At 35.5% G+C, this 23,879-nt stretch overlaps 3 protein-coding genes across 3 annotated transcripts; 1 reads left to right on the forward strand and 2 right to left on the reverse strand.

Annotated features, from left to right (window-relative positions):
- Positions 1–6,434: 6,434 nt before the first annotated feature.
- On the forward strand, positions 6,435–10,721 carry LOC104888461 (GDSL esterase/lipase At4g16230). The gene is made up of 5 exons (XM_010673450.4): positions 6,435–6,782; positions 7,678–7,808; positions 8,414–8,659; positions 9,338–9,593; positions 10,250–10,721. The coding sequence occupies exons 1-5, from the start codon at positions 6,518–6,520 to the stop codon at positions 10,471–10,473; spliced, it is 1,122 nt and encodes a 373-aa protein (XP_010671752.1). The 5' UTR covers positions 6,435–6,517; the 3' UTR covers positions 10,474–10,721.
- A 1,099-nt stretch (positions 10,722–11,820) lies between these two features.
- Positions 11,821–16,321, reverse strand: LOC104888462 (putative ubiquitin-conjugating enzyme E2 38). Its single transcript, XM_010673451.4, has 2 exons — positions 15,132–16,321; positions 11,821–12,674 (listed from the first exon to the last, which is right to left on the reverse strand). The coding sequence occupies exons 1-2, from the start codon at positions 15,603–15,605 to the stop codon at positions 12,123–12,125; spliced, it is 1,026 nt and encodes a 341-aa protein (XP_010671753.1). The 5' UTR covers positions 15,606–16,321; the 3' UTR covers positions 11,821–12,122.
- Positions 16,322–18,669: 2,348 nt separating this feature from the next.
- On the reverse strand, positions 18,670–23,303 carry LOC104888463 (probable enoyl-CoA hydratase 1, peroxisomal). The gene is made up of 3 exons (XM_010673452.4): positions 22,762–23,303; positions 20,239–20,521; positions 18,670–19,336 (listed from the first exon to the last, which is right to left on the reverse strand). The coding sequence occupies exons 1-3, from the start codon at positions 23,172–23,174 to the stop codon at positions 19,238–19,240; spliced, it is 795 nt and encodes a 264-aa protein (XP_010671754.1). The 5' UTR covers positions 23,175–23,303; the 3' UTR covers positions 18,670–19,237.
- Positions 23,304–23,879: the final 576 nt, after the last annotated feature.

The raw sequence follows: 23,879 nt of genomic DNA on the forward strand, positions 1-23,879 counted from the left end.
AGACGTGCGGTTGGAGGAGGGAGAAGGGTGGGTAGAGGAGGGTGTGGGCTGCTGAGGGTGAGTGAGGGTGGAGTGGACACTGGCGGGAAGGGAGGTAGGAGACGGGGTGGTGTTGAGTTATTTTCGCACATGAGAAGCTTCTCGTGAAATGCATCAAAGGTAATGAGTTTGCCACGGTTGTTGACAGCCTCAATAAGAAGGGCGTAGGCTGGGTCTTGGATGCCATCATAAATCTGTTCGATGACATCTTCAGGAAGTACGTTGTCACCAAGAAGAAGGCGTTGATCGACACACATACGAATGGTGTTCATGTAATCAGTAATACATGAGAAGCCTTTAGTGATGTTTTTTAATTATGTTTTGAGAAGGTTGAGATGGCCACGAGATTGACGAGCATAGGTGTTGGATAAGATGTCCCAAGCTTTCTTGGAAGTGGAAGCACGAGAAACTAGGGGGACAAGGGTGGGTTCCAAAGTGCCAATAAGAGCACCGAATAGGAGACGGTCTTAGCGCAGCCAAGTTAGGTAGGCGGGGTTGGGATGTTCTGTGGCAGAGGAGGTGGAGGAGGTGGCTGGTTTGGTGATCGTGGCAGGCGGTTTGGGGTGGGTACCATCAAGGAACCAAAAGAGATCGTAGCCGAAAAAGGTGGCTTGGAGTTGAAGTTGCCATGAAAGATAAATAGTGGAGTTAAGTTTGAGAATGCTGGAGAGGTTGACAACAACAAGAGGGTGGGAGGGGTCAGCATCATTGGTGATTACGGGGGAAGCCGTGGAAGGGGAAACTCGAGATAGAAGTAAAAAAAAAATCAGATTCAAGGATTGAACCGCTTCAATTTTGCACCTCAAAACCCTACCAACACAAAAAAAAAGACCATGAACACTCAATTTAATGCAGCCTCTATATTCGCCTTCTTTGGCACATGTACCGCATTATTAACACTCTTCAAACAGTTATACCATCAACATGTCCCTAAATATATCCGTGAATACATATATGAGGTGATCAAGAAGTGGTTTAATAAGCCATCAATCTTAAATCCCAAATTATTCACCCTCATAATCAAAGAGTACTACGGTGACAAGGGCGGCTATAGTTGCTACACTAGCAACAGAATCTGCAAGGCTTGTGAAGCGTACCTTTCCAACACCCTTCAATGCTTATTGACTCGACTCGAGGGGTGCCGCAATAATGTTAATGGGGTACCCGTTTCCTATCACTTAGCCCAAGGGGAAGAATGCGTTGAGTATGTTCGATTGAGTGACAAACATGATAATGTAAAATTTTGTTGGAAGTTTGCTTGTAGGAATGATAAGAGTAAGGAGGACAATTTTGGTAACAAGAAATCATTCGAATTGAGCTTCGATCCTCAATACAAGGACATGGTGCTCGATAGCTTCCTTCCCTTAGTTGTGCTAAAAGATATGACTATATGATAAAGATGAAGAAGGAGATTTTTGTACACACTTTCGATGGCACGACATCTAGGTATTGTCATTGGGATCGTGTGTTTTTTAATCACCCTTTTCAATCCTGTGTTTTGGCACATGTACCGCATTCTTAACACTCTTCAAACAGTTATACTATCAACATGTCCCTAAATATATCCGTGAATACATAGATGAGGTGATCAAGAAGTGGTTTAATAAGCCATCAATCTTAAATCCCAAATTATTCACCCTCATAATCAAAGAGTACTACGGTGACAAGGGCGGCTATAGTTGCTACACTAGCAACGGAATCTACAAGGCTTGTGAAGCGTACCTTTCCAACACCCTTCAATGCTTATCGAATCGACTCGAGGAGTGCCACAATAATGTTAATGGGGCACCCGTCTCCTATCACTTAGCCCAAGGGGAAGAGTGCGTTGAGTATGTTTGATTGAGTGACAAACATGATAATGTAAAACTTTGTTGGAAGTTTGCTTGTAGGAATGATAAGAGTGAGGAGGACAATTTTGGTAACAAGAAATCATTCGAATTGAGCTTCGATTCTCGATACAAGGACATGGTGCTCGATAGCTTCCTTCCCTCGGTTGTGCTAAAAGATATGACTATATGATAAAGATGAAGAAGGAGATTTATGTACACATTTTCAATGGCTCGACATCTAGGTATTGTCATTGGGATCGTGTGTTTTTTAATCACCCTTTTACTTTCGACGCTTTGGCGTTCGATCCAGATTTGAAGAAGTCCATTGTAGATGATCTTGATATGTTTTAAAGACGAAAAGATTTTTATAAAAAAATTGGGAGAGCTTGGAAAAGAGCGTACTTGTCTTATGGTCATCCAGGAACAGGGAAATCGACCTTGATTGCGGCCATTGCTAATTACCTTAAGTTTAATATATATGACTTACAACTTGCTAGTATTGATGATGATTCAACCTTGAGTAAATTGATGGTTTCTATTACTAATAAGTCCATTCTTGTAATCGAGGATATCGATTGCGCCTCCGGCTTGTCTAGGAACGCCTCTTTTACTAGAGAATCGAGGGATTGTTATACTGATGATGAGGATGGTGAGGATGATGGTAATGAGGGAGCAGAAGTTGCCCCTGTTTCCAAAGAGAATTTAGAGCCATTATTCTCTCTTTCGGGGCTATTAGACTTCATCGATGAATTGTGGTCTAGTTGAAAAGATGAGAGGATCATCATATTGACAACAAATTTATAAAGAACGTCTGGACCTAGCTTTGTTACGTCCAGGACATATGGATATGCACATTCACATGTCTTACTTAGAAATGCCTGGATACAAGGTATTAGCCTCCAATTACCTTGGCCTTGAGGAGCATTCGCTTTTTGAGAAGATCGAAGAATTACTCGAAACTACAGAGGCATTGGTCTTTGGTACCATTGAGATAACGAAGTAGGTGTTTGAGCGCATGCCAGTGATCAGTGGAAGGGGACTGCATGAATTGGGATAAGCGATTTACCGCAAAGGAGATATCCAGCCGAGTGATCGTTAAGTACTAGAGATTGCCCACGGCAGCACGATAGTCTTTGGGTGTAGGAAGAGGGGAGCCAGAATTGGTGAATAGCGGAGTCCCAATAGCGAGGGGAGTGGAGGCGGGTTTAGTGTCGGACATACCCAAGGAGTCAAGTAAGTCACAAACGTACTTACGTTGACTAAGAAAGAGGCCTGTAGAGGATGGAATCACTTCAACTCCCAAAAAATAGGATAGGTTACCTAGATCTTTGAGAGCAAATTTTGTGGCGAGGGTGTTGACAAAGTGAAGAAGATGATCATGATCGGGACCGGTGATGATAATATCATCCACGTAGTCTAATAAATAGATAGCCTTGGTAGGATGAGACTGAATGAACAAGGACAAATCCGAGACAATGCGGCGGAAGCCGAGGCTTACAAGGAAATTCATGAGTTCGGTGTACCAAGCACGGGGGGATTGTTTTAGACCATAAATGGCTTTGCGAAGCTAACAAACTCCAGTAGGAAAAGTAGAGTCAATGAACCCTTGGGTTGAGCCATGTAAACTTCATCATGAAGGGCGACTTGAAGAAAGGCGTTGTTAATGTCGAGTTGACGTAAGGGTCAACCCTTCGTAGTAGCGAGAGTTATAATGGTGTGAACCGTGACCGGGCGAACCATATGACTGAAGGTGTCAGTGTAATCTAAACCGGGTCGTTGTTGAAAACCATTTGCCACAAGACGGGCTTTGTGAGAGTTATAAGGGCGGAGCCAAGGGTAAGAGAGACAACCAAAGTTGTAAAGTTTGAGAAATTTAGGGGGGAATTGGAAGAGACATTCGTAGGGAGATTTGGAGGGGAGAGTAGGTGTGATCATGCGATTGATGAGATAAGCAGAGGTAGAGAAGGCATAACTCCAAAAGGTTAATGGTAATTGTGCATGAGAGAGAAGAGCGAGACCAGTTTCAACGACATGGTGATGACGTCGTTCGGCAAACCAATTGTGCTCAGGAGTGTGGGGGTGAGATGGAGATGCCATCAATAGTGAGATAGGAGGCAAGGGCTTGAGATTCACCATCGTTATCGGAATATAGGGTTTTGGTGGAACACTCAAAGTATTTTTCAACAAGTGCTTTAAAACGAATAAACACTGCTTTAATGTCGGATTTGAGTTTGAGAGGATATAACCAAATGTATTTGGTGAGGTGATCGACAAAGATAATATAGTATTTACAATTGTCAAGAGTGGGAACGAGGGAGGACCATAAATCAGTGAACACAATGTCAAGTGGAGCATGAGAACGTAAAGTAGATTTATGAAACGGGAGTTTATGACTCTTATTACATTGACAAGTATCACAATTGAGATTATTGAAATCTGAAATATTAAGATTGAATTTGGACGCTAATGACTTAAGGATTAAAATAGAAGGATGCCCTAGTTTGTGATGCCAAGATTGAGCAGAGTGATCAGTGATAGTAGCGACTGAGACTTGGGCTGGAGATGAAAGCTCATGGACGCCGTGAGTAGTTGGTCCTTTAAGAAGAAGTGCCCCCGTGAGACGATCTTTCAAGACAAAGGAAGAAGAAGAGAATTCAATTAGAATATCATTGTGAGCACATAATTGAGAAATAGAAACAATGTTACGAGACATAGTAGGTGCACATAAGACATTGTCTAGGATTAGAGGTTTAGAGGAGTTGACAGAGATATGTAATGATCCTATGTGAGTAATAGGGATGCCCGTACCATCACCAATTACAATTTCTTCAGTGCCATCATAAGGGCGATGGAGAAAGAGAATAGAGAGGTCATGCGTGATATGATGTGAAGTGGCAGAATCAAGAAGTCACGAAGAATTTGAGGCAGCAGTAGTGGTAACAAGGTGAGCACGAGGAGGGTTAGAGGAAGAGGAGGAGTTGGCGTGAGGTGAAAGAGTAGGCTTGGCAGTAGGGAACTTAGCTTGGAAGGAGGGACATTTGTAGAGGGAGTGACCAAAGGCATGGCACCATTGGCACTTGCCTTGCTAACCTTGAGTGGTCCTTTTTGGGGAGGAGTAGGGCGTAGACGACGTGCGGTTGGAGGAGGGAGAAGGGTGGGTAGAAGAGGGCGTGGGCTGCTGAGGGTGAAAGAGGGTGGAGTGGACACTGGCAGGAAGGGAGGTAGGAGACGGGGTGATGTTGATTTGGTTTTCGCGCACGAGAAGCTTCTCGTGAAATTCATCAAAGGTGATAAGTGTGTCACGGTTTTTGACACCCTCAATAAGAAGGGCGTAGGCTGGGTCTTGGATGCCATCACAAACCTGTTCGATGACATCTTCAGGAAGTACGATGTCACCAAGAAGAAGGCGTTGATCGACACACATACGAACAGTGTTCATGTAATCAGTAATACATGAGGAGCCTTTTAGTGATGTTTTTGAATTTTGTTTTGAGAAGTTTGAGATGGCCACGAGATTGACGAGCATAGGTGTTGGATAAGATGTCACAAGCTTCCTTGGAAGTGGAAGCACGGGAAACTAGGAGGACAAGGGTGGGTTCCAACGTGCCAATAAGAGCACCGAATAGGAGACGGTCTTGGAGCAGCCAAGTTAGGTAGGCGGTGTTGGGTTGTTCAGTGGCAGAGGAGGTGGAGAAGGTGGCTAGTTTGGTGATCGTGGCAGGCGGTTTAGGGTGGGTACCATCAAGGAACCGAAAGAGATCGTAGCCGAAAAGGGTGGCTTGGAGTTGAAGTTGCCATGAAAGATAATTGGTGGAGTTAAGTTTGAAAATGCTGGAGAGGTTGACAACAACAAGAGGGTGGGAGGGGTCAGCATCATTGGTGATTACGGGGGAAGCCATGGAAGGGAAGCTCGAGATACAAGCCGGAAAAAAATCAGATTCAAGGATTGAACCGCTCCGATACCATGAAAGTGTTAAGTTTGCATTAGTTGTAAACATATAACATACAACCTATTTATAATACAAGTGTAACTATATGGAGAAAATAAAGCAAGGCTAAACATAATATCTACAACAGTCGAATACTAGTTAAAGATAAGTACAAGTAGAGAGATACAAGGAGTATCTAAACAAACAAAGGAATATGCTGCGTAAAAGATAAACATCAGTTATGAACTAGGCTTATCATAAAATATATAGGTAAAGAAAATTCTCAAAAAAAAATCAATATATATGAAAAAACATAATCATGTCACACGTGAAGTCTTGATGTGTACATTAGGAAAATCAAACTTTTATAATTGTAATTATACAAAACGTATATTAGATAAATGAGAAATCTAATAAAGGATTGAGGGAGTATGTTTTTTATATAAAAAAACATTGTTATCTTGTTAAATCTGTTAATGCCCAATTGCATTTGTTGAAATGACTTTCACGGGTTGGGAGCTGATCCTGCAGGAGAGCATTCAATGCCTTGATTTCACTTTCACACAAACTTACACATTCTCTATCCCATCTTTTATTTCTTCTATAAATAAGGTCTGAATCATTTCTCATCTTCATTCTTCATTTCTTGTCCAAAATATTATTCCTTCTTATTCTTTCCCTAATAAGTTCATTTTTTTTCATTCTTTTTAAACTTATAAAATGGGTTTATCTCACAATAATCCAAGGAAATTTATTTTCATTCTCTTGATAATTTCTCAAATATTGTGTATGATTAACAATAGTAAAAGTGATGAAATTACAGAGCAAAAACCAGCAAATTTTGTTTTTGGAGATTCATTAGTTGATGTTGGAAACAACAACTACATTATAACTTTGTCTAAGGCAAATTATGTGCCAAATGGTATTGATTTTGGAAGACCAACTGGAAGATACACCAATGGACGTACTATTATTGACATTTTAGGCAAGTTTTCTTTTTTACTATTTCCTCTCTTCTTTTTATTCCTCTGTTTTTGTTACCACTTGGCTTTCTTATATTTAAGGAGTATGGGAAAATAAATGAAGGATTTTATTTTGTTTTCTGCCCTAATCTTCACAGGCTTCTAAGAAAGAGTAGGTAGTACTTAGTAGGTACTTCTACTTAAATGCGTATTATTATTTTTATTTTTATTCATATGAGCCATGAACACAACACAATGTAAAAAGAAGGGGAGAGAAGATTCGAATTTGTAACTAATCGTTCACAGCATCTCAATCTTAACCACTAGGCCAAAACATCCTTAGTAAATGCATAGTATCATTGACTTGAGGAAACATTTTTTTTTATATACATTGGATAATTAGACATATAGTAACTCCAAATTGAACGCCAAAAGAAAATATTAGTAACTCAAAATTTTTTTTAAGGAAATCTCATCCACCCCAACACCCTAATTCACTCTTCTTTAGTCACTCTACAATGCATAACATAACAAAATATTCATGCAAATATGTGTGCCTAGTCCAGTACTCACATACACATATTTTTACTTTTCAGATTTAACTAAAACTTTCTCGTCCTCTTTGTTTATGTGATTTTCAACGTGTGATTCTAATGTAATAAATTTCTTTTATTACGAATTAATAAATTATAAAAATTTAATATAATAGATATGGTCAACTTTTTATCATATAAATAAATAAATTGGAGTATATTAATATAAGAATCAAGTAGTGAAGCTTGTATCTAATTTTTGGTATAGAAGGTGCTATGCTACTTTTAAATTAATTCACTAAAATATGAAGCTGACTAATAATATTTCAACAATGTGTTTTTTCTATATTTAGGTTTTAATTATGTATTTTGGGTTCGAGTTTAGGTCAACAGCTTGGATTGGGAGGATATACCCCACCTTACTTGGCTCCAACCACAAGAGGGAGTGTGATTTTGCGAGGGGTCAATTATGCTTCTGGTGCTGGTGGTATTCTTAACAAGACTGGTTATGCTTTTGTAAGACTTTCTTTTGTTTTCTTTATTTTTCATTACTATTTTTACAAAAAAAATTAGTATGAAAAGTCAACTAGTTCATCAATAAATTAAAATAAAAAAGTATGAATAATTTTTAGATGAGATTTTAATTTAAGTTTAGAATAAAATTAGATATAAGTGAGAGTATATCTAATACCAATTGGTGGATGGAGTACTAACTAGAAATCTTAGTAACAAATTCTATTCACCCAAATCTCAAAAATTACCAATATATTGTACCACATGAGTTATTAAAAAGTTCAACTCTCTTCCTCAAACTATGTCAGACTGATAAACTTCATTATCAATAGCTGTTTGATTCATCAAATACAAGGGTGTTTCGCTGCATCGCTGTATTTGATTCTTTCTCTAAAGAAGATTTAATTCAATGTTGTTTGATTGTTCTTGTTTTTCTTTAATACATATTGTAAATGTCGTTTGGATGAAATTTCTTTTAAAAAAACAAAAAAAAAGTTACAATCTTATAGAAGTGTGTAAATCATTTGATTTTGAACCACAAAAAACAGAACATATGCTAGATTTTTGCTACTACCTAGTTTTAACGTGATTATATCATGCATATTTAGGGTGGGAGATTAAATTTGGACGCACAACTGGATAACTTTGCAAATACAAAGCAAGATATGATCTACAGCATAGGAGAAGCAGCAACAAAGGAACTTCTAAGTAAAGCCTTGTTTTCAGTGTCAATGGGATCTAATGATTTCATCAACAATTACTTAACTCCAATTATGTCAAAATTTGAGCAACAAGTGGTGTCTCCAGAAGCTTTTGTAGATGCCATGATATCAAAATATAGACTTCAGCTTACGGTAAGATAACCTTGTTCAACTTAGGGTTAATTAATCCTTTTTTTTGGTTCGCAACCATATTTGTAAAATGATGGAATTTATTAGACCTGATAGTAACAAACTTTTTTTGAACTACAATTTTCTTTGGTTGAGTTATAAAGATTAAGGAGTCGCGGTTTTACAATATGAAAGTACATGTTTTTTTTCATCTATTGCTTTTTACTTGCGTGTTTTTATTTTTATTTTAATCAAACTTGTCGACTGTCACCAATACCATTCTAATAAACTACTTCTATATTATAAGTTCGTGAGATTCAATTCGAGTTGATTCCAATTTTGAGTTGAAAAAACTAGTTCAAAATCCAACCAAGTGGTCATGACATAGTAGTTGCTCACTTTGTCCCTTAATCAATTGAATGGGAATTCGATCCTTAATCTTTGAGAACAGAAAGAGATTCTTGACCAGCCATTTACTCTTAAGTGAAGCACTCGGGACAAAGGGATTAGTCAATATTATCTGCGGTGGATAACTTGGTTGTTAAAAAACAAAACTAAACCCTAAAAATTGAGCTGGATTAGGGCTAGATTTTCTAATTGGATCAAATTTTAAGTGGTCCAAGAAGATAGTAATGTAAATAATAAATTTGATAAAACAACCTTTACTGATGGTATTAATAATTTTCATGTGATTTTGTACAGAGACTTTACAATATGGGGGCCAGGAAGATAGTAGTGGTAAATGTTGGACCAATTGGTTGCATACCTTATGAAAGAGATTTAAATCCATTAGCAGGAAATGATTGTGTTGATTTTCCTAATCAATTAGCTCAATCATTTAATCTTGAATTGAAGAGCCTTGTCACAGAATTAGGCACCAACCTTGAAGGATCTCAGTTCGTTTATGCAGATAGTTACCGCATTGTCATTGATATCCTCACCAATTACCAAACTTATGGTATGTTCTTTTTTTCATCTACATATCCCTATATTTTTCTTTTGGTTAATACTGTACTACTCTAATGTTAAAATATCTAAAGGTTTACATGAGGTGAGCTTTTGGTTATAATAGTTTTATTTTTCATGTTATAGATTCAATTAGTTGTTTACCCGGTTGATGCCCCGGACCACATATCTGTACTAATATATTAAACAAAAATTATTAAAAGAGCGGTCTAATTTTAATATAAAAGTAGACCTAGTCTCTAAATGAATTAAACTAATCATTGAAAGAAATTAACCTAATCACTATTGGGCTTATTCTCTTTTTGATATTGGGTTTGTCATTGCCTAATTTTAATTTAAAAGTAGACGGTCTCTTACAAGACAAACTCATGTCATCATCATGTATGCACAATAAAAAAAAAATAAAAACAGGCTTTATACAAGATTCGACCACGTGATCTCAAGATAATATACTAAAATTCTAACTAATAAACTATGTAATATTAGCTGATATTTATTAATAAGGAAAATGTTAATACCCCGAGACATCACCCGAAACTATAAACTAGTTTTTATTTACTAACTAGTTATTAAATTTGGCTATGACCCGTGCTTGAAGTTTCGGGATCAAATCCTAGGTTCTGATTAAATGAATATTATGTATGACAGGTTTTGAGAATGCAAATTCTGCATGCTGCTATGCTAGTGGGCGTTTTGGGGGTTTAATACCCTGTGGTCCAACATCAAAAATATGCAGTGATAGATCAAAGTATGTGTTTTGGGACCCATATCATCCGTCTGATGCAACTAATATCATTGTTGCTAAACGTCTAATTGATGGAGACTCCAATGATATATCCCCTATCAACATCCGACAACTAATCAATCCTTGAACTTAATGTTGCATTCATTTATGCATCATAAATTTAGTACCATACTTCATTACTGCTACTCTTACGTAAATATTGTTATTCTTTCACTATGCTTGCAAATTGCAATCATACAAATTTTTTACATTTGTATCTGTAACTGTGTTGTCTTTTTTTTTTTTAATGTATTATTTCTTATTATTAAAGGTGTAAGATTATATGTAGTGGTGATTGATGAGCTAATGATCAATAAATTCAAAGTTGTTCATTTATTTTTATAATTATATTTCGTTTTTATATTTCTATTATGTTTTAAAAGTTTTTGTGAATGTCCGCTCTACCTTCAACTATTTTTAATGTTCACGTTGGTTATATGATCCTTTTTTTTCTTTTTAATTTACTAACTTCAGTTTAAAAGAGAGACGAGGAGGAAGTCCAAAAATTTTAGAGAAAAACTAAAAAGATGGAGAGAGACACAAAAAAGTGAGAGTGAGAAACTAAAAAGTTGATTAGAATATAAAAAAAGGATGGCATGGGTGGACAGAAAAAGAGAATAAAGTAGATATGACATGTTATCAAGAATAGAAAAGGTAACAGTGTGTAAATTTAAAAAAATGGACCAAAAAAAAGTGTGTAGATTGAAAAGAAACGGAGGGAATAGTGCACATTGTTTGGTTTATGAAATATCAATAGTAAAGGTGCATTTGGTTTATGAAGGGAAAAAAAGGATTTAACAAAGAGAAACAAGGTAAATGGAAAGCTAAACCCTCTCATTAAAAGTGTTGTTTGGTTTAAATACATCTTTTTCTCATCTCACCTTTTTTTCGATACAGTGGTTGTCGTGTTGGTCCACTGGTTTGAGTGACGGGATAGTTGGAGAGGTGGTTGTGGTAGCTTAACTGGTGGATAATAATAGGTGAAGGTGACCATGGAGTAAAAAAGAGAGAAGGGTAAGTGAAACCTAGATCAGAAGTGGTAGCATGGTAGGGAATGGAACTAGAGGATTTTGGAGAAGAGAATAGGGTAAAGGTAACTATTAAATTATTATGATAATTAACCAGTTTGCAGATCAATTTACTTGATTCTCTTACTTTCTCAATTAAGTATTTTATTAATAGACCATCGAAAATTGAGGTATATTTTGCCAAATTTCAAATGAAATATTAAAAAGATCATAATTAAATCTCGCAGGAAGTACATTCCTCTAATTCATAGAAAATATTTACTACTAGTATATTTTTGTCAATTAAACAATTATACGAGTTTCTACTTCTCGCCAACGTTCTATTGAAAAAAACCGTTCACTTCCTTTAAATTTTCATGTAAATCAAACACGCTTAGTCAATTCAAAGGCAATCCAATGCTAGAAGCTCAAAAAAAATATGCAATTTCCATCATCAATAGTTATTTATGCTAATCACTCTTAGTCTTAATATTTTTATTAAAGAACTACTCCTAAGATCTCACTAAAACAGTAAAACCTAGACAAGAATTGTCCTGGGTGGAAAATGTTTGAGTAACCCTTAAGGTCGCCAACCCTCTTAGACACATTAGAATAAAATATTGATATGTATGTAATAAATGAGGAGAGAAGAGATATAAAAATAATGTTTTAATGTATTCCTAACCAATGAAAATTCAATAATAAGAGGGTTGGCAATCCTTAGGGTCACTCAATCAATGTCCGTCTTGGATTTCTTATTCTTGTTTTCCGTCGTAAATCCCCAAAACACAATCTTCTTCAATTTGCTAACAACACTTATAATCTTCCCCACATAAGTCGCAGTTGCAGTATCTGTAGCTGTTTTCTCTTTCGCCTTCATTTCTTTCTCCTCCCTAACTTGTTGAAGTAATGGCTCAACATGAGCCCCAGTTTTCGAAAACGCCAGCACTAAGACTCCATACAATCGATCCATTTCCCCTTGAAACTTAGCTGAAACTTCCCCTTTTACGAACCCATCTTTCGGCAACCCTTTTCTGTAAGAATCACAAGCATTCAGTATAAACTCTGCGCGATCCTTAAAGTGTTGATTGATCAATGGTTCGAAGTTCTTTAGCGGCCTTCGAAGCACCAATAACATAGTTTTGCAGCTTAAAATAAACATTCTTTCGTTGTATGTTATTGATTTCTTCTCCCAGAAAGCTCGCCCTAGCCATGGTGGTAAAGCTGGCTCATTGAAGAAGGGTTTTTCATTCAGGACTAATGCCTGGATTGATAGTAGCAGCTGCATGAAATTTTCAATGTTTTGGAGTTAATATGTGTGTTCTAAGCTTCTCTTTGATTAGAGCTAACAATCTATAAAACAATATACTTTACCAAGCCTTTTTACATTTTGTAAAAAACTTATACGGACATGGTCCACACTCATTTTAGCGTGGACCTAATGCAAATTCATGTGAATTATGAAAAAAAATCACTATATAAACAAATAGATATAAAAAATGAGTAGGTAAAGTTTATGAAAAAAAGTTATTATGTCACAAAAATGAAATTTGTTTATTATGATAACTAATGTAAAAAAGGTTAACTATATTTATAAAAAAAAAAAGTCACTATGGTAAAATAGTAACAGTAAAGTGGAACTTAAGATTTTAAAACGTATTATATGTAAAAAAAAAAAAAAATCACCTTGTTAAATAAGTGGATTTGGTCCACGATGACCAGGTTCACGCACGCCTGACTTCAAAATCAACTCACCCAAAATTTATTATTATGGAAATTGGTTGAGTTTTTTATGGTAAACGCAACTAATAACATACTCAGTATGCTTGTTTGACAAAGCCTCCACATTTTTTGCAACATCTTTTATTTTGCACTGCCATTTGACTAAATCATGTGATTTATGTGTAATGTGTACAAATTAAGTTTCGGAACACATAGTTCATAGTTGCTCGAGTAGGGCTGGCAAAAACTGACGCAACCTGATAACCCGACCTGAAACTGACTTGAAAATTCAGGGTTTGGGTTGAGATTTTCGACCTGAAAAAAAAATGGGTCGACCCAACCAGACCTGAAAATATAATGGGTTAGGTTCAGGTTGACCGTACCTTTTCAACCTGAAAATAACCCGAAATGACTTGATTTAAAAATAACTTATATTAAGTTAGGTTAGCCCTTAGCCGGTTAGGTTATAATATTGGGTCAAGCCCAACTTACTTCAACCTGAAAATTCCGGCTTTGAATGTTGAAACTTAAACATGTTACATGTACATTAGCTTTTTGAATTAAGTTGGCGTATTTTTTATCATTGGATATTTAGATTTTTATTTCAGGTCATTTTGGATTGGTTTCGGGTCAACTCGAAAAGTATAAAGTCGGGTTTGGGTTGCGATTTTCAACCTGAAATATAAATCAGGTCGGGTTTGAGTCAGGGGTAAGTAACCTTAAATACAAATCAGGTCAACCTAAAACTGACCCAACCCGACCTGATTACCAGCCCTATACTCGAGCACCTAAGAATTTGCAATCAGTTGCAACCAAACCAAACCTAATGGCTCATTACTCGAATACCACCCGGGGGATTAAAAGGGGGTACATGATAACTTACAAAATAAGCTTATCTCACAAGATAATAATTGAAATTCTAGTATGATTTCATTTTCGATTAATACTATTTTCGAGTCTATTAAAAAAAGTACTATTTTCGAGTTAGATTTTAAATCCGGCCAAAATTATAATATACAACAATTTTATTTATAATATCATTTGAACCCCAATTTTCTAACTCAATTTTCAGTTTCTTACCTATAAAGACTCCATCGTCGGTCACATACTCACATCCCCGTCCCAATAAACCGATCATATAGTAACATACTACCTCCGTTTCCTAAAGATCTTCCCACTTTCCGTTTAAGGGTGTTTCCAAAAGATCTTTCCACTTTTGCTTTATTCCTTATTTGGCAAAACAAATTTCCCTATTTACCCTCTCATGTCACTATCATATGGTCCACCATTATATTATTAATTTAATTTTACTCCCTTTCTCTCTCCTACTTTAGCCCCTTTTTATTTGTTTATTTATCTTAACCCCTTTCTCTCTCCTACTTTACTCACACCATGCCCCCACACAACTTGATTTTCCTTGGTATGTGTAGGAATGGGAAGATCTTTAGGAAACGGATGGAGTATTTGCCTAATTCGGACCTAAAATATGAAACAAAAAATCCTCAAAAATAACCAAAAACAATGCAAGATATTCAAATCAAAGTATAAAAAAAATGTTTTGAAAAATGCAAAGCTACAAGTGCATATAAACATTAAATACATTTTATAACATAATTACACGTCAGTCAACGTCGTAATTAAGTAATGTGTATTTATTGCTTGTTTTTCTTTTCTATAATTACAACTTATTCATAATCAGTATATTCATTTTTAAAGAATAGAGTAAAACAGGGTAATTAAACTATAATACTTCCTCCGTTCTATTTTAAATAAAATATTATCAGTTTTGATTCCAATTTACCACCACTATATAAAGAAAAATATAGTCAAGTGGGATCTTGTTACATTCGTTTGTATGTATACTATCAATTATAATTTTTTTATATTTTTTTTTACGTGTGCACCATCCAAAATATTAACGATTAAAAAAATGTGTTGGGTTGCCTGAAAAAACAAAATTTTCATCTAAAACAGAACTAAGAATGTATTCGAAGAAATAAAAACAGATGATAATTACCTGAAGAACAGTAGAATTCTTAGAATCCCACTTCTCAGACTTTTTACCATTCCAAGTATTCAACAAGCTAAGACAAACACGCCCATTATTATAAATATTCGGGTTGATCCTATACCCGAATGAATGATAATAGACCACAGGAGGCTTTGCTGGATAATCCGACGGAAAAGCAATATCAAAGAAGAAAAGCCCATCATGGTATGGTGTTCCTTGGGCTCCCACTATTGCGGCCCGAAGAAGGTCAATCCGGGTTTCATAGGCCCTAACAAATATGGATTCGGGTAAGTTTTCTGATAGGACTTTCCATTCTTGCATTATCTTTTTATGGACTGATGCTATTGTTGATATTGATGTTGATAATGATGTTTTCAGGCGTTTTCCGGCGAAGTGATGATCGGAGATGTCGGAAACGACGTCGAATTGTGGGATTTCGTCGTCGGAGAATGACGGTGTGTCGTCGAAAAGTGACGTCATGGTTTGGTTAGAGAGAGTGGAGTGGAACTGTGAAAGTGTGTGAGTGTGGGTGTTTTGTTATGCAAAAAACGGCGGTGTTTGCGGAGTTGAAGTTTAAGGAAAGTGTAAAATTAAATGGTTTTTAAAAAAAGGTGGAAAAAAAAAAGTAGAGAGGAAAAAAATGGAAAAGGATTAAAGTAATTAGGAGAATATTTTTTGTACCCCTCGAAGAAAAAAAAAAAAAAAGTAACAGGGAGAGTGATAAAGAGATTTTACCTAAATACTCCCTTCGTCCTCTATTAATTTATCCCTTTCTTTTACACAGAGTTTTAGGAGAAATAACGTTGTGGGTCATAAAAATAAAGAGAAACTATTATTTTATATTAAAGTTGAATGTATGTGTGATGAAAAGTTTGTGGTCCCATATCAAAAATAGCAAATAAAAAAGGGGTAAACTAATAAGGGACACCCTTACAAGGAATACGGGTAAACTAATAGAGGACGGAGGGAGTAATTAGGTAAATTTAGAGGTGGTCATGGGTCAGGTCGGGTCGAGTTCGAGCCGGACTGCGCTTAAAAATTGCCTATTGGTCGGGCCAGGTTAAAATTTTGTGCGCAAAGCCCGCTATTTTGCGCCAAAATCGAGCCGTGCAAAAAAAAAAAAAAAAGACTAAAAAGTCATTTTTTGCTTTACCAATGCCCGGCCCAAAGCAAAAAAATTGAATCGGACCCGACTGCGGGCCACATAAATTCCTTGATAGATCTTTAGTTTCTTTGACGATATACTTTTGCGGCCCGTTTGGTAGTTGGTCATAAATGGTGGTAATGGGAATGAATGTGAAAAATATCATTGTCCATTCCCATGGTAATGCTAATTTATCCTAAAGTGTCCACTTTTCTTTTTGAATTTTCATTCCCATCCAATACCACCTTATAAATGAAAATTGCTTTCCCTTGAAGACAATTAGACAAAAACACAAATTTAAGGGGTGAGAGAGTGCTTGTACATGGAGAAAAAATGCATCCCGTTGGAGATTTTAAGGGTGTTTCCCTAATAAAATTACACTTAAAATTCATTTTGATTACTGCAATTTATTCACGACTACCAAACGGGCCGCAAATAACATATCTTTTCGTTAAAGATAAAAATTTCGATCTAAAAAAATTGCATTATTTTCTAATAAATCTAAAAGTAGTTTAAGTTGTAATTCTGAGTTGATTTAAGGAATATTATTATAGAGAAATGGACGGTGATAATTGATAGGAATGATTTACTAGAATTAATTTATTTGTTTTATCAAAATTGTCATTAGTAAGATTTTTTTAATTGTAAATGATAAAAGAGGTGAGATCTCGATTTAGAAATAATTGAAAAATTAACCTATTTTAAGGAAAACGTGTACACTGGAGCAAACGATATGAGCAGGAAATTTCTCACCTAACTCACATAATAAGGCTCTGTTTGGCATTACTAGCTGAAAATAAACTGAAACTGATAAGTTAACTGCAACTGATAAGATAAAGCTGAAACTGATAAGGTGCTGAAACTGATAAGGTAATTAATTAGTTTAACTGTTTGGCAAAATTAGTTGATTAAGTTGATGAATTATTTTAGCAAAATTTAGTTGTTGTCAAAATTTTGGAAATATTTTCCAAAATTTCAGTCACCTGATTGTGAAAAGGTAAATTTTTTAACTTATCATTTAAGTCATTTTAGTCACCTGAAATTTTATTTTAGGTGCTCCCCAAACATTACTAATCATTTTAGCACCTAAAATATGTTAGCACCTTATCATTTAAGGTAGCTAAAATGCTTCCCCAAACAGAGCCTAAGTAGGGAGAACGCAACTGACGTGAATTTGTTGCATAATCTAAAGTAATAGCTATTTTAAGCTATAACTGAAATTGTTTCATTTTTTTATTTCTGTTGAATTTGGGAGTAGTTGCATGAGTGCATAATACATTTATCATACACCCACATATATCATGTACATGGTACATTAAAGATTATTTTTTGTTTATTTGAGCTCTACTTATAATGTGATTATACTCGTTTAGATATTTTAATTGAACAATGAGCAAAAAATAATAATTTTGAATGTACCATAATTATGATACACCCAGGTGTATGATATAAATTGTAGTAGTTGCATAACTTTGCATATTGTTGATTGTGATCTTTTTTTCTCCTTTTTCACTTTGTAAGGTGTAAGTTTAGAGGCTTGCCATACCTCAAAATTAATACTTCCTCCGTTTCTAAATAAGTGCAACATTTGCATAGTGTTTACTATTCACAGTTTAGATTTTAATTAGCTTTGGTGATTTACATTTTAGGAAAAATATAGTCATGTGGGATCTTGTTAGATTCGTCTAAATGTGAATTTTTTTAATATCAACTTTTTATAATTTTTACTTATTGATAATTGAAGATATTAATGGTTAAAATAATGCATTGGCAAACGTGAAAACAAGGAGTGTTGCACTTATTTAGAAACGGAGGAAGTAATTTATATGAGTGATCATCTAATTATAGTCATTACTTGATAAAATATGGACTTCGTTGCAAAAATGGTTTTTCTTTATATAAAAAAAATGATTAGCTAGAACATTTGGCTAGAAGAAAAAGGAATTCTGATTAAGTAGAGATCGGATATGACATATGAGGCAGAGTCAGAGATGAGAGATTAAAGTTGGAGTCAGAGTCGAAAACAAAAGTAGAGATTAAAGTCAGAGTCCGATTACACTAGTTGGAAGTCAAAGTTAGAGGCAAAACAAAAATCTGACTACTGACTACTAGTAAGATTGGAGTCAGATCATGCATCAATTCATATCTGACTCGCCGTTATTTCTACAATAAAGATACTATTTCAAAATCTTTGAAAAGGTCGTCAAATTTCTTGAACTAGTAATGCTTCCTAATTAGAATTTCAATAGCCACCACTTATTTGTAAAACTGTATCATCCTTAATATTCATGAGAACTTGATATCATATAACTGATTCTACATAGAGGGAGTACTTGCTTAAAATTTGACCTTACCTAAGCTTGAGATACTTTCATGATATGTTGTATCTCATGCACAGTATGAACATGTAATCATTAAAAACTTGCATTATATGGTTGTGAAAATTGAAAATGGTTTTTACAAAGTGAAGTCTATACATCCAAATGGGTAGCTTTGGGCCATCCCCACAGTTCTTGGGTAATGTAACAAAAGCTTGGAAAAACCAGACATGTCGATGGATCGTTCAAGGAATACTACATGACCAAAGTGTTCAATCTACCTTTTATCCTACACCACAGCTTGCACCAAGATAGTACATTAAATAACAATTTGGAGATATATATGCAACAAAACCTTCTGTAAGAAACAAACTCCCACATGCTGTTGCAAATTTCATATAAGTGGGTGGTATACCAAGACAAATGCAAATGAGCGGAAACCTTACGGTGAACACAGAAAGTATTACTATCGCTTTAGAGGTGGTATTGAGTGGAAATGAAAAAATAAAATAAAAAACCACATGTTAGAGATGACATTTCATTACCACATCACCATGGTTAATGGGTAGGTGATTTTCCTTGTAACTTGCATATGATTTCATTGCATCACCGCCATTAGTACCAAACAGACCTTTAATTTTTGACATGGTTTACAACTTGGACCGTCCTGAACTTCGTCCAGCTATGAACTCCTGCATTTTCTTAAACTGGTCTTTTGTCATTCCATCATAATATGCATGAGCCCTTGCCTGAAAAAGAAGCAGAGTTTAGTTTGTAAGTAGTAAACAAAAAGACACAAATCAGTTTGGAAATAAAAAAGAAAATAGCATGACATATTCATCAGTTAAAACCTAACTTCGCCTAGAGCCATATGGAGATACAACTACATTGTATCAGCAGCATCATTCATCTCTAATTATGAGGAACATTCAGCCACGCATCATTCGTCTAATTACGAGGAAAATTTAGCGATTCACGCATGCTCCATCTCAAAACAAAAACCAAAATAGAAGACAAAATGAGAGTGAGGGATAGTCAGTTGGTTAGAGCTTCTCTCCCGGTTCAAGGAGAGCCTGGGATCGATTTTCATCTTTCCCTTGTGGCCTCTCTAAACACTCAAAAAAAAAAACGACAAAATCTGTTGTTGCTGCTGTCTTGGGACCACTGGAGTCCGTTGTGGAACCGCCAAAGCCTGGCCCCATTGAGTCCCGCTTCCTCTCCCTTCTTCCTTATTTTTGTCCAATCTAATGAAGATGGGAGGGGACTCCCTGAGAAGCTTAGCATCTGCTGTACTTCATCAATCCCACCAATGTTTTGCCCAGATTGGCTGCAAGATAAGTCGGGTGTCCTGCTGTCGCTCTGCAGTCTGCAGGCAACGTAAGGATGTTTTTGGAGAAGGAAGATTAAATACGGCTTCTCTAGTAAAATGGGGAAATAGACTTTCCGCCTGATTGAGTTTTACCCTCTTGGAATAAAGCTTTGTCAAATCTCATCCAAACTTATCATCATAACAATAGAGCATCATTTAGGGTGAGGACGTTATGCAAGTACTCAATCGATAAGCAAGGCTCTTGCCTATTAAATAACCCTCAGGCCTCAACCAGCAAAGATATGTCGATTGAAAACCGATGAGCTCAGATAAGTTAAGTACCTTTTCAAGTGCAAGTGCATCACCCAAGTTGAGCTTCAGACCATCATTTATGACAGATTTATATCTCAAAACAAGGTCTTGGTTGTTCTTTGCAATTGATTCTGCAATTTCCTTAGCTTTTTTCATTAGTTCACTGCCTTCAACTACATAATTAACAAATCCCAAATTTTCAGCCTGCTCTGCAGTCAAAGGAATGGCAGACAACGACACTTCACGAGCCTTGTTTGGCCCTATAATGCGAGATAGCTTCTGCGAAAGCCCCCATGAGGGAAATATCCCGAATCTGTATAATGAGCAAACATAGAAAGAGTAGTAAATAAACTACAGATGGATTATGCAAAATGACTCCACAATTATGACCTCTAGGAACTGAAGGTAAAATCTATTGTGTCTGTGATAATTTGACTGCACTCAGTTGCAAGCAAAAGAATGTCAAAGAAAGGTATCATAGCACCATAGAACACAGGACAAAATCTTCAAAAAAAAAGAAATAGAAGCCTATTCCAACTCTTACCTATCGACTTGATAATAACGCAAAGAGGAGAGAAACAACAAAGCAATAAAGATTTCATGTTAAGTTAGTGAACATAGAAGGGGCGGGAAAGAAAAAGTGGATCCTTACTATTCTCTTCACTTCTTTCTCGCCCTTCCACATCCAAACAAGAGGATAATGGATCCCTCACTCTCACTCTTACTTCCCTCCAAGGCTCCAAATTTCCTAATCCAAACCATTGCTACTCCTCGACAAAAAGTTCACGATTATATTCGCAATTATAAGACTCATGCTGCAGCATCTGATCTCTGCAATTGTCTACGACTCCATAACATTTACTAAGTGGACATGGGGTATTCTCTTCACCTTTATAATATAAGTTTGAGGTCTAATACGTTCGGATTCATTCCAATATGTTCTTATTAGTTCCACTACATTCTAAGACCTTAAAATATTCGTTTCAACAAGTTCCAAAAAGATTAGATAAGTTCAACAAAGTTGAATTACTAAGCTCAGCAAAAACAAGGTGAAGCGAACAAACCCATAACTATCTACCACATAAGCTTTACCCAAACGTGATTGAGACATCATTATAAGTTCTTACCAAATAATTACAAATTACTAAAACTCATTCTGTTTTCTCATTGCTCTTCCCATAGAACTCTTCACTTCACACATAGCAAAGTCATTATCCAACCATACAAAGCTAGGGCTTCGACGTGTAACAAAATGTCAATCCTGAACAATATACTTCCTCCGTTTCAAAATACTTAACACACTACTCTCAGCATGTTTATTAATGCATACTTTTAACCATTAATAACTCTAATTTCCTATAAGTAAAAATTATAAAAAGTTGATATTATGAAAGTATAAGTCGAGACAAGTCTAACAAGGTCTCACATAACTATATTTTGCCTTACGTAAAAGAATTCACAAAACACGATCAAAGATGAGTTTTTGAATAGTGGAAAGTCAAACCGTGTCAAGTATTTTGAAACGAAGGAAGTATGCTTTTGCCTTATCAAATAAATCATGCATAACCTAATAGCCCAAGCCAACCATCACTTTCGTTGAAGAGTAATTAGTCATATTAGCAATAAAAGAACATAGAAAGTCTTGTGTGAGTCCATCAAATGCTATTAGTATAAGACCAACTTCTTTTTAGCCTAAAAAGAATCACATTGTACATTATAAAGGTCATTTCCTAGCTTAGATGGATTACTTCCTCCGTTTAAATGCAACAAATGCACTTCTACATATCTCGAGACATCATTTTGACTACAAATATCTACAATTACATATAAGTAAAAATTACATATTATAAAAGTATGCCACGCAACAAATCTAACAAGAACACAATTGACTATGTTTTCCATCATGTACAAATCACAAATCTTAGTCAATGTGATAAAGGTGAATAGTGAAAAAGTGCACTCATTGCATTAGAAAAGAAGCGGACATAGTATAAGAATCTAAAACACATTCTTTTTCCTACCATTTATAAATTACTCTATCCGTTTCTTTTTAATCTACACACTTTTCATTTAGTCTGTTTCTTGTTAATCTACACACTTTTTCTATTTTTGGTAACATATCACATCTACTTTCTCCTCTTTTTCCACCCATGTCATTCAGTTTTATGTTCTCTCTCACACTTTTAAATTTCTCCCTCATATTTTTGTACTTCCTCCCTGATTCTCCCCAAAATGAGGTGAGTAAATTAAAAAGAAACGAAGGGAGTATAATGATAAGACTCACGTCTAAATGGTGCATACACTAGTACATATAGCATGGTGCACAAATATACATGGATAATAAGTCAAATGAACATATATACATAAATAGTCAAATAAACATATGCACAACTCTAGTCTCTCGTTGTGTTAAGTATTTCCTAACAAGTTAGTTACATGTTCATGGGTAAGGGAATGATTCTCTTCCTAAAACATATGTATGTACTAATTTGAGTGATCAAGCAATTTAAGACACAAAGTTTTTCCTACCATTTATGGATACTTAAATTTTACCTAGCATGAGTGTCAACAAACTTGGTGCCTTTAGCAGCAACAATCAAATCACAAGCAAGAGCAATCTCAAAACCAGCTGTAACAGCAAACCCACAAATAGCCCCAATTATGGGTTTTCTACACCGCTCCATTTGAAAAACCGGGTCAACCTCTACATCTTTTACATCACCTTTGAAAACATCTTCGGCAGCAGTTAAATCAACTCCGGAACAAAAGGCCCGACCCGAACCCGATAAGATGATGACTTTGACGGATTCATCGGCGTCAAGGGATTTGAAAGCTTGGGCTAAAGATGTCATCATGGGCTTGGTCAACGAGTTTAGTGATTTGGGCCGGTTTATGGTTACTTGGGCTATTCCGGTGCTGGGTTCTTGGGTTACCATGATCAAGTTTTCCGATGATGGTTTATCCATTTTTGTTGGTTTGGTCGTTGGTGGGAGGAGATAGAGACAGAAAATTTGCTAATTGAGATTAACGATCGGTTGTTTTTAGGTACCACCGCCAGAACTCGAAAGGTTATATTGAATTGTGTGCAAAATGATCAAATCTCGAGGAATGGATAAGTCATTGAATATGTGATTCATGCATATTATAATAGGCTATTTTGCAATGAAAAAAATTAAATTAGATCGTATATAATAATTTATTGTACAACGGAAATTATATGATAATAGTCATTTTTTTATTTAATATGGTCAATTTTCGTTTGTTATAATTAATTTTTGTATGAAATTATTACTTTTATTAGTTATTTTGTGTGTCATGTAGTTAATTTTCTAATTAGTCAATTTTTGTATGATAAAGTCGTTTTTTCTATTACAGTCAGCTTTTATGTAATAAAGTCAGTTTTAGTTTACAATTGATTAATTATAAATTCATCAAAGACATTTGGTTGTGATATACATGTACCTAACTATCATTGACTTTCGTACATTATCCATCTCGGACTATGATGGCCCTAATTGCACCATTTGATGTAGCTTATTAGAAGGTGAAATCTTACTAATCACAACTTTGTTCTATGTAATTTATATAGTTCTTCAATTATTAGTCTGCTATAGCAAATGTTTATTTAATGAAATATGCACGCTTGGTAGCTAATATTGATATATGGTTGT

Source organism: Beta vulgaris, chromosome 3 (assembly GCF_026745355.1).
Source record: "Beta vulgaris subsp. vulgaris cultivar EL10 chromosome 3, EL10.2, whole genome shotgun sequence".
Taxonomy (NCBI): Eukaryota; Viridiplantae; Streptophyta; class Magnoliopsida; order Caryophyllales; family Amaranthaceae; genus Beta; species Beta vulgaris.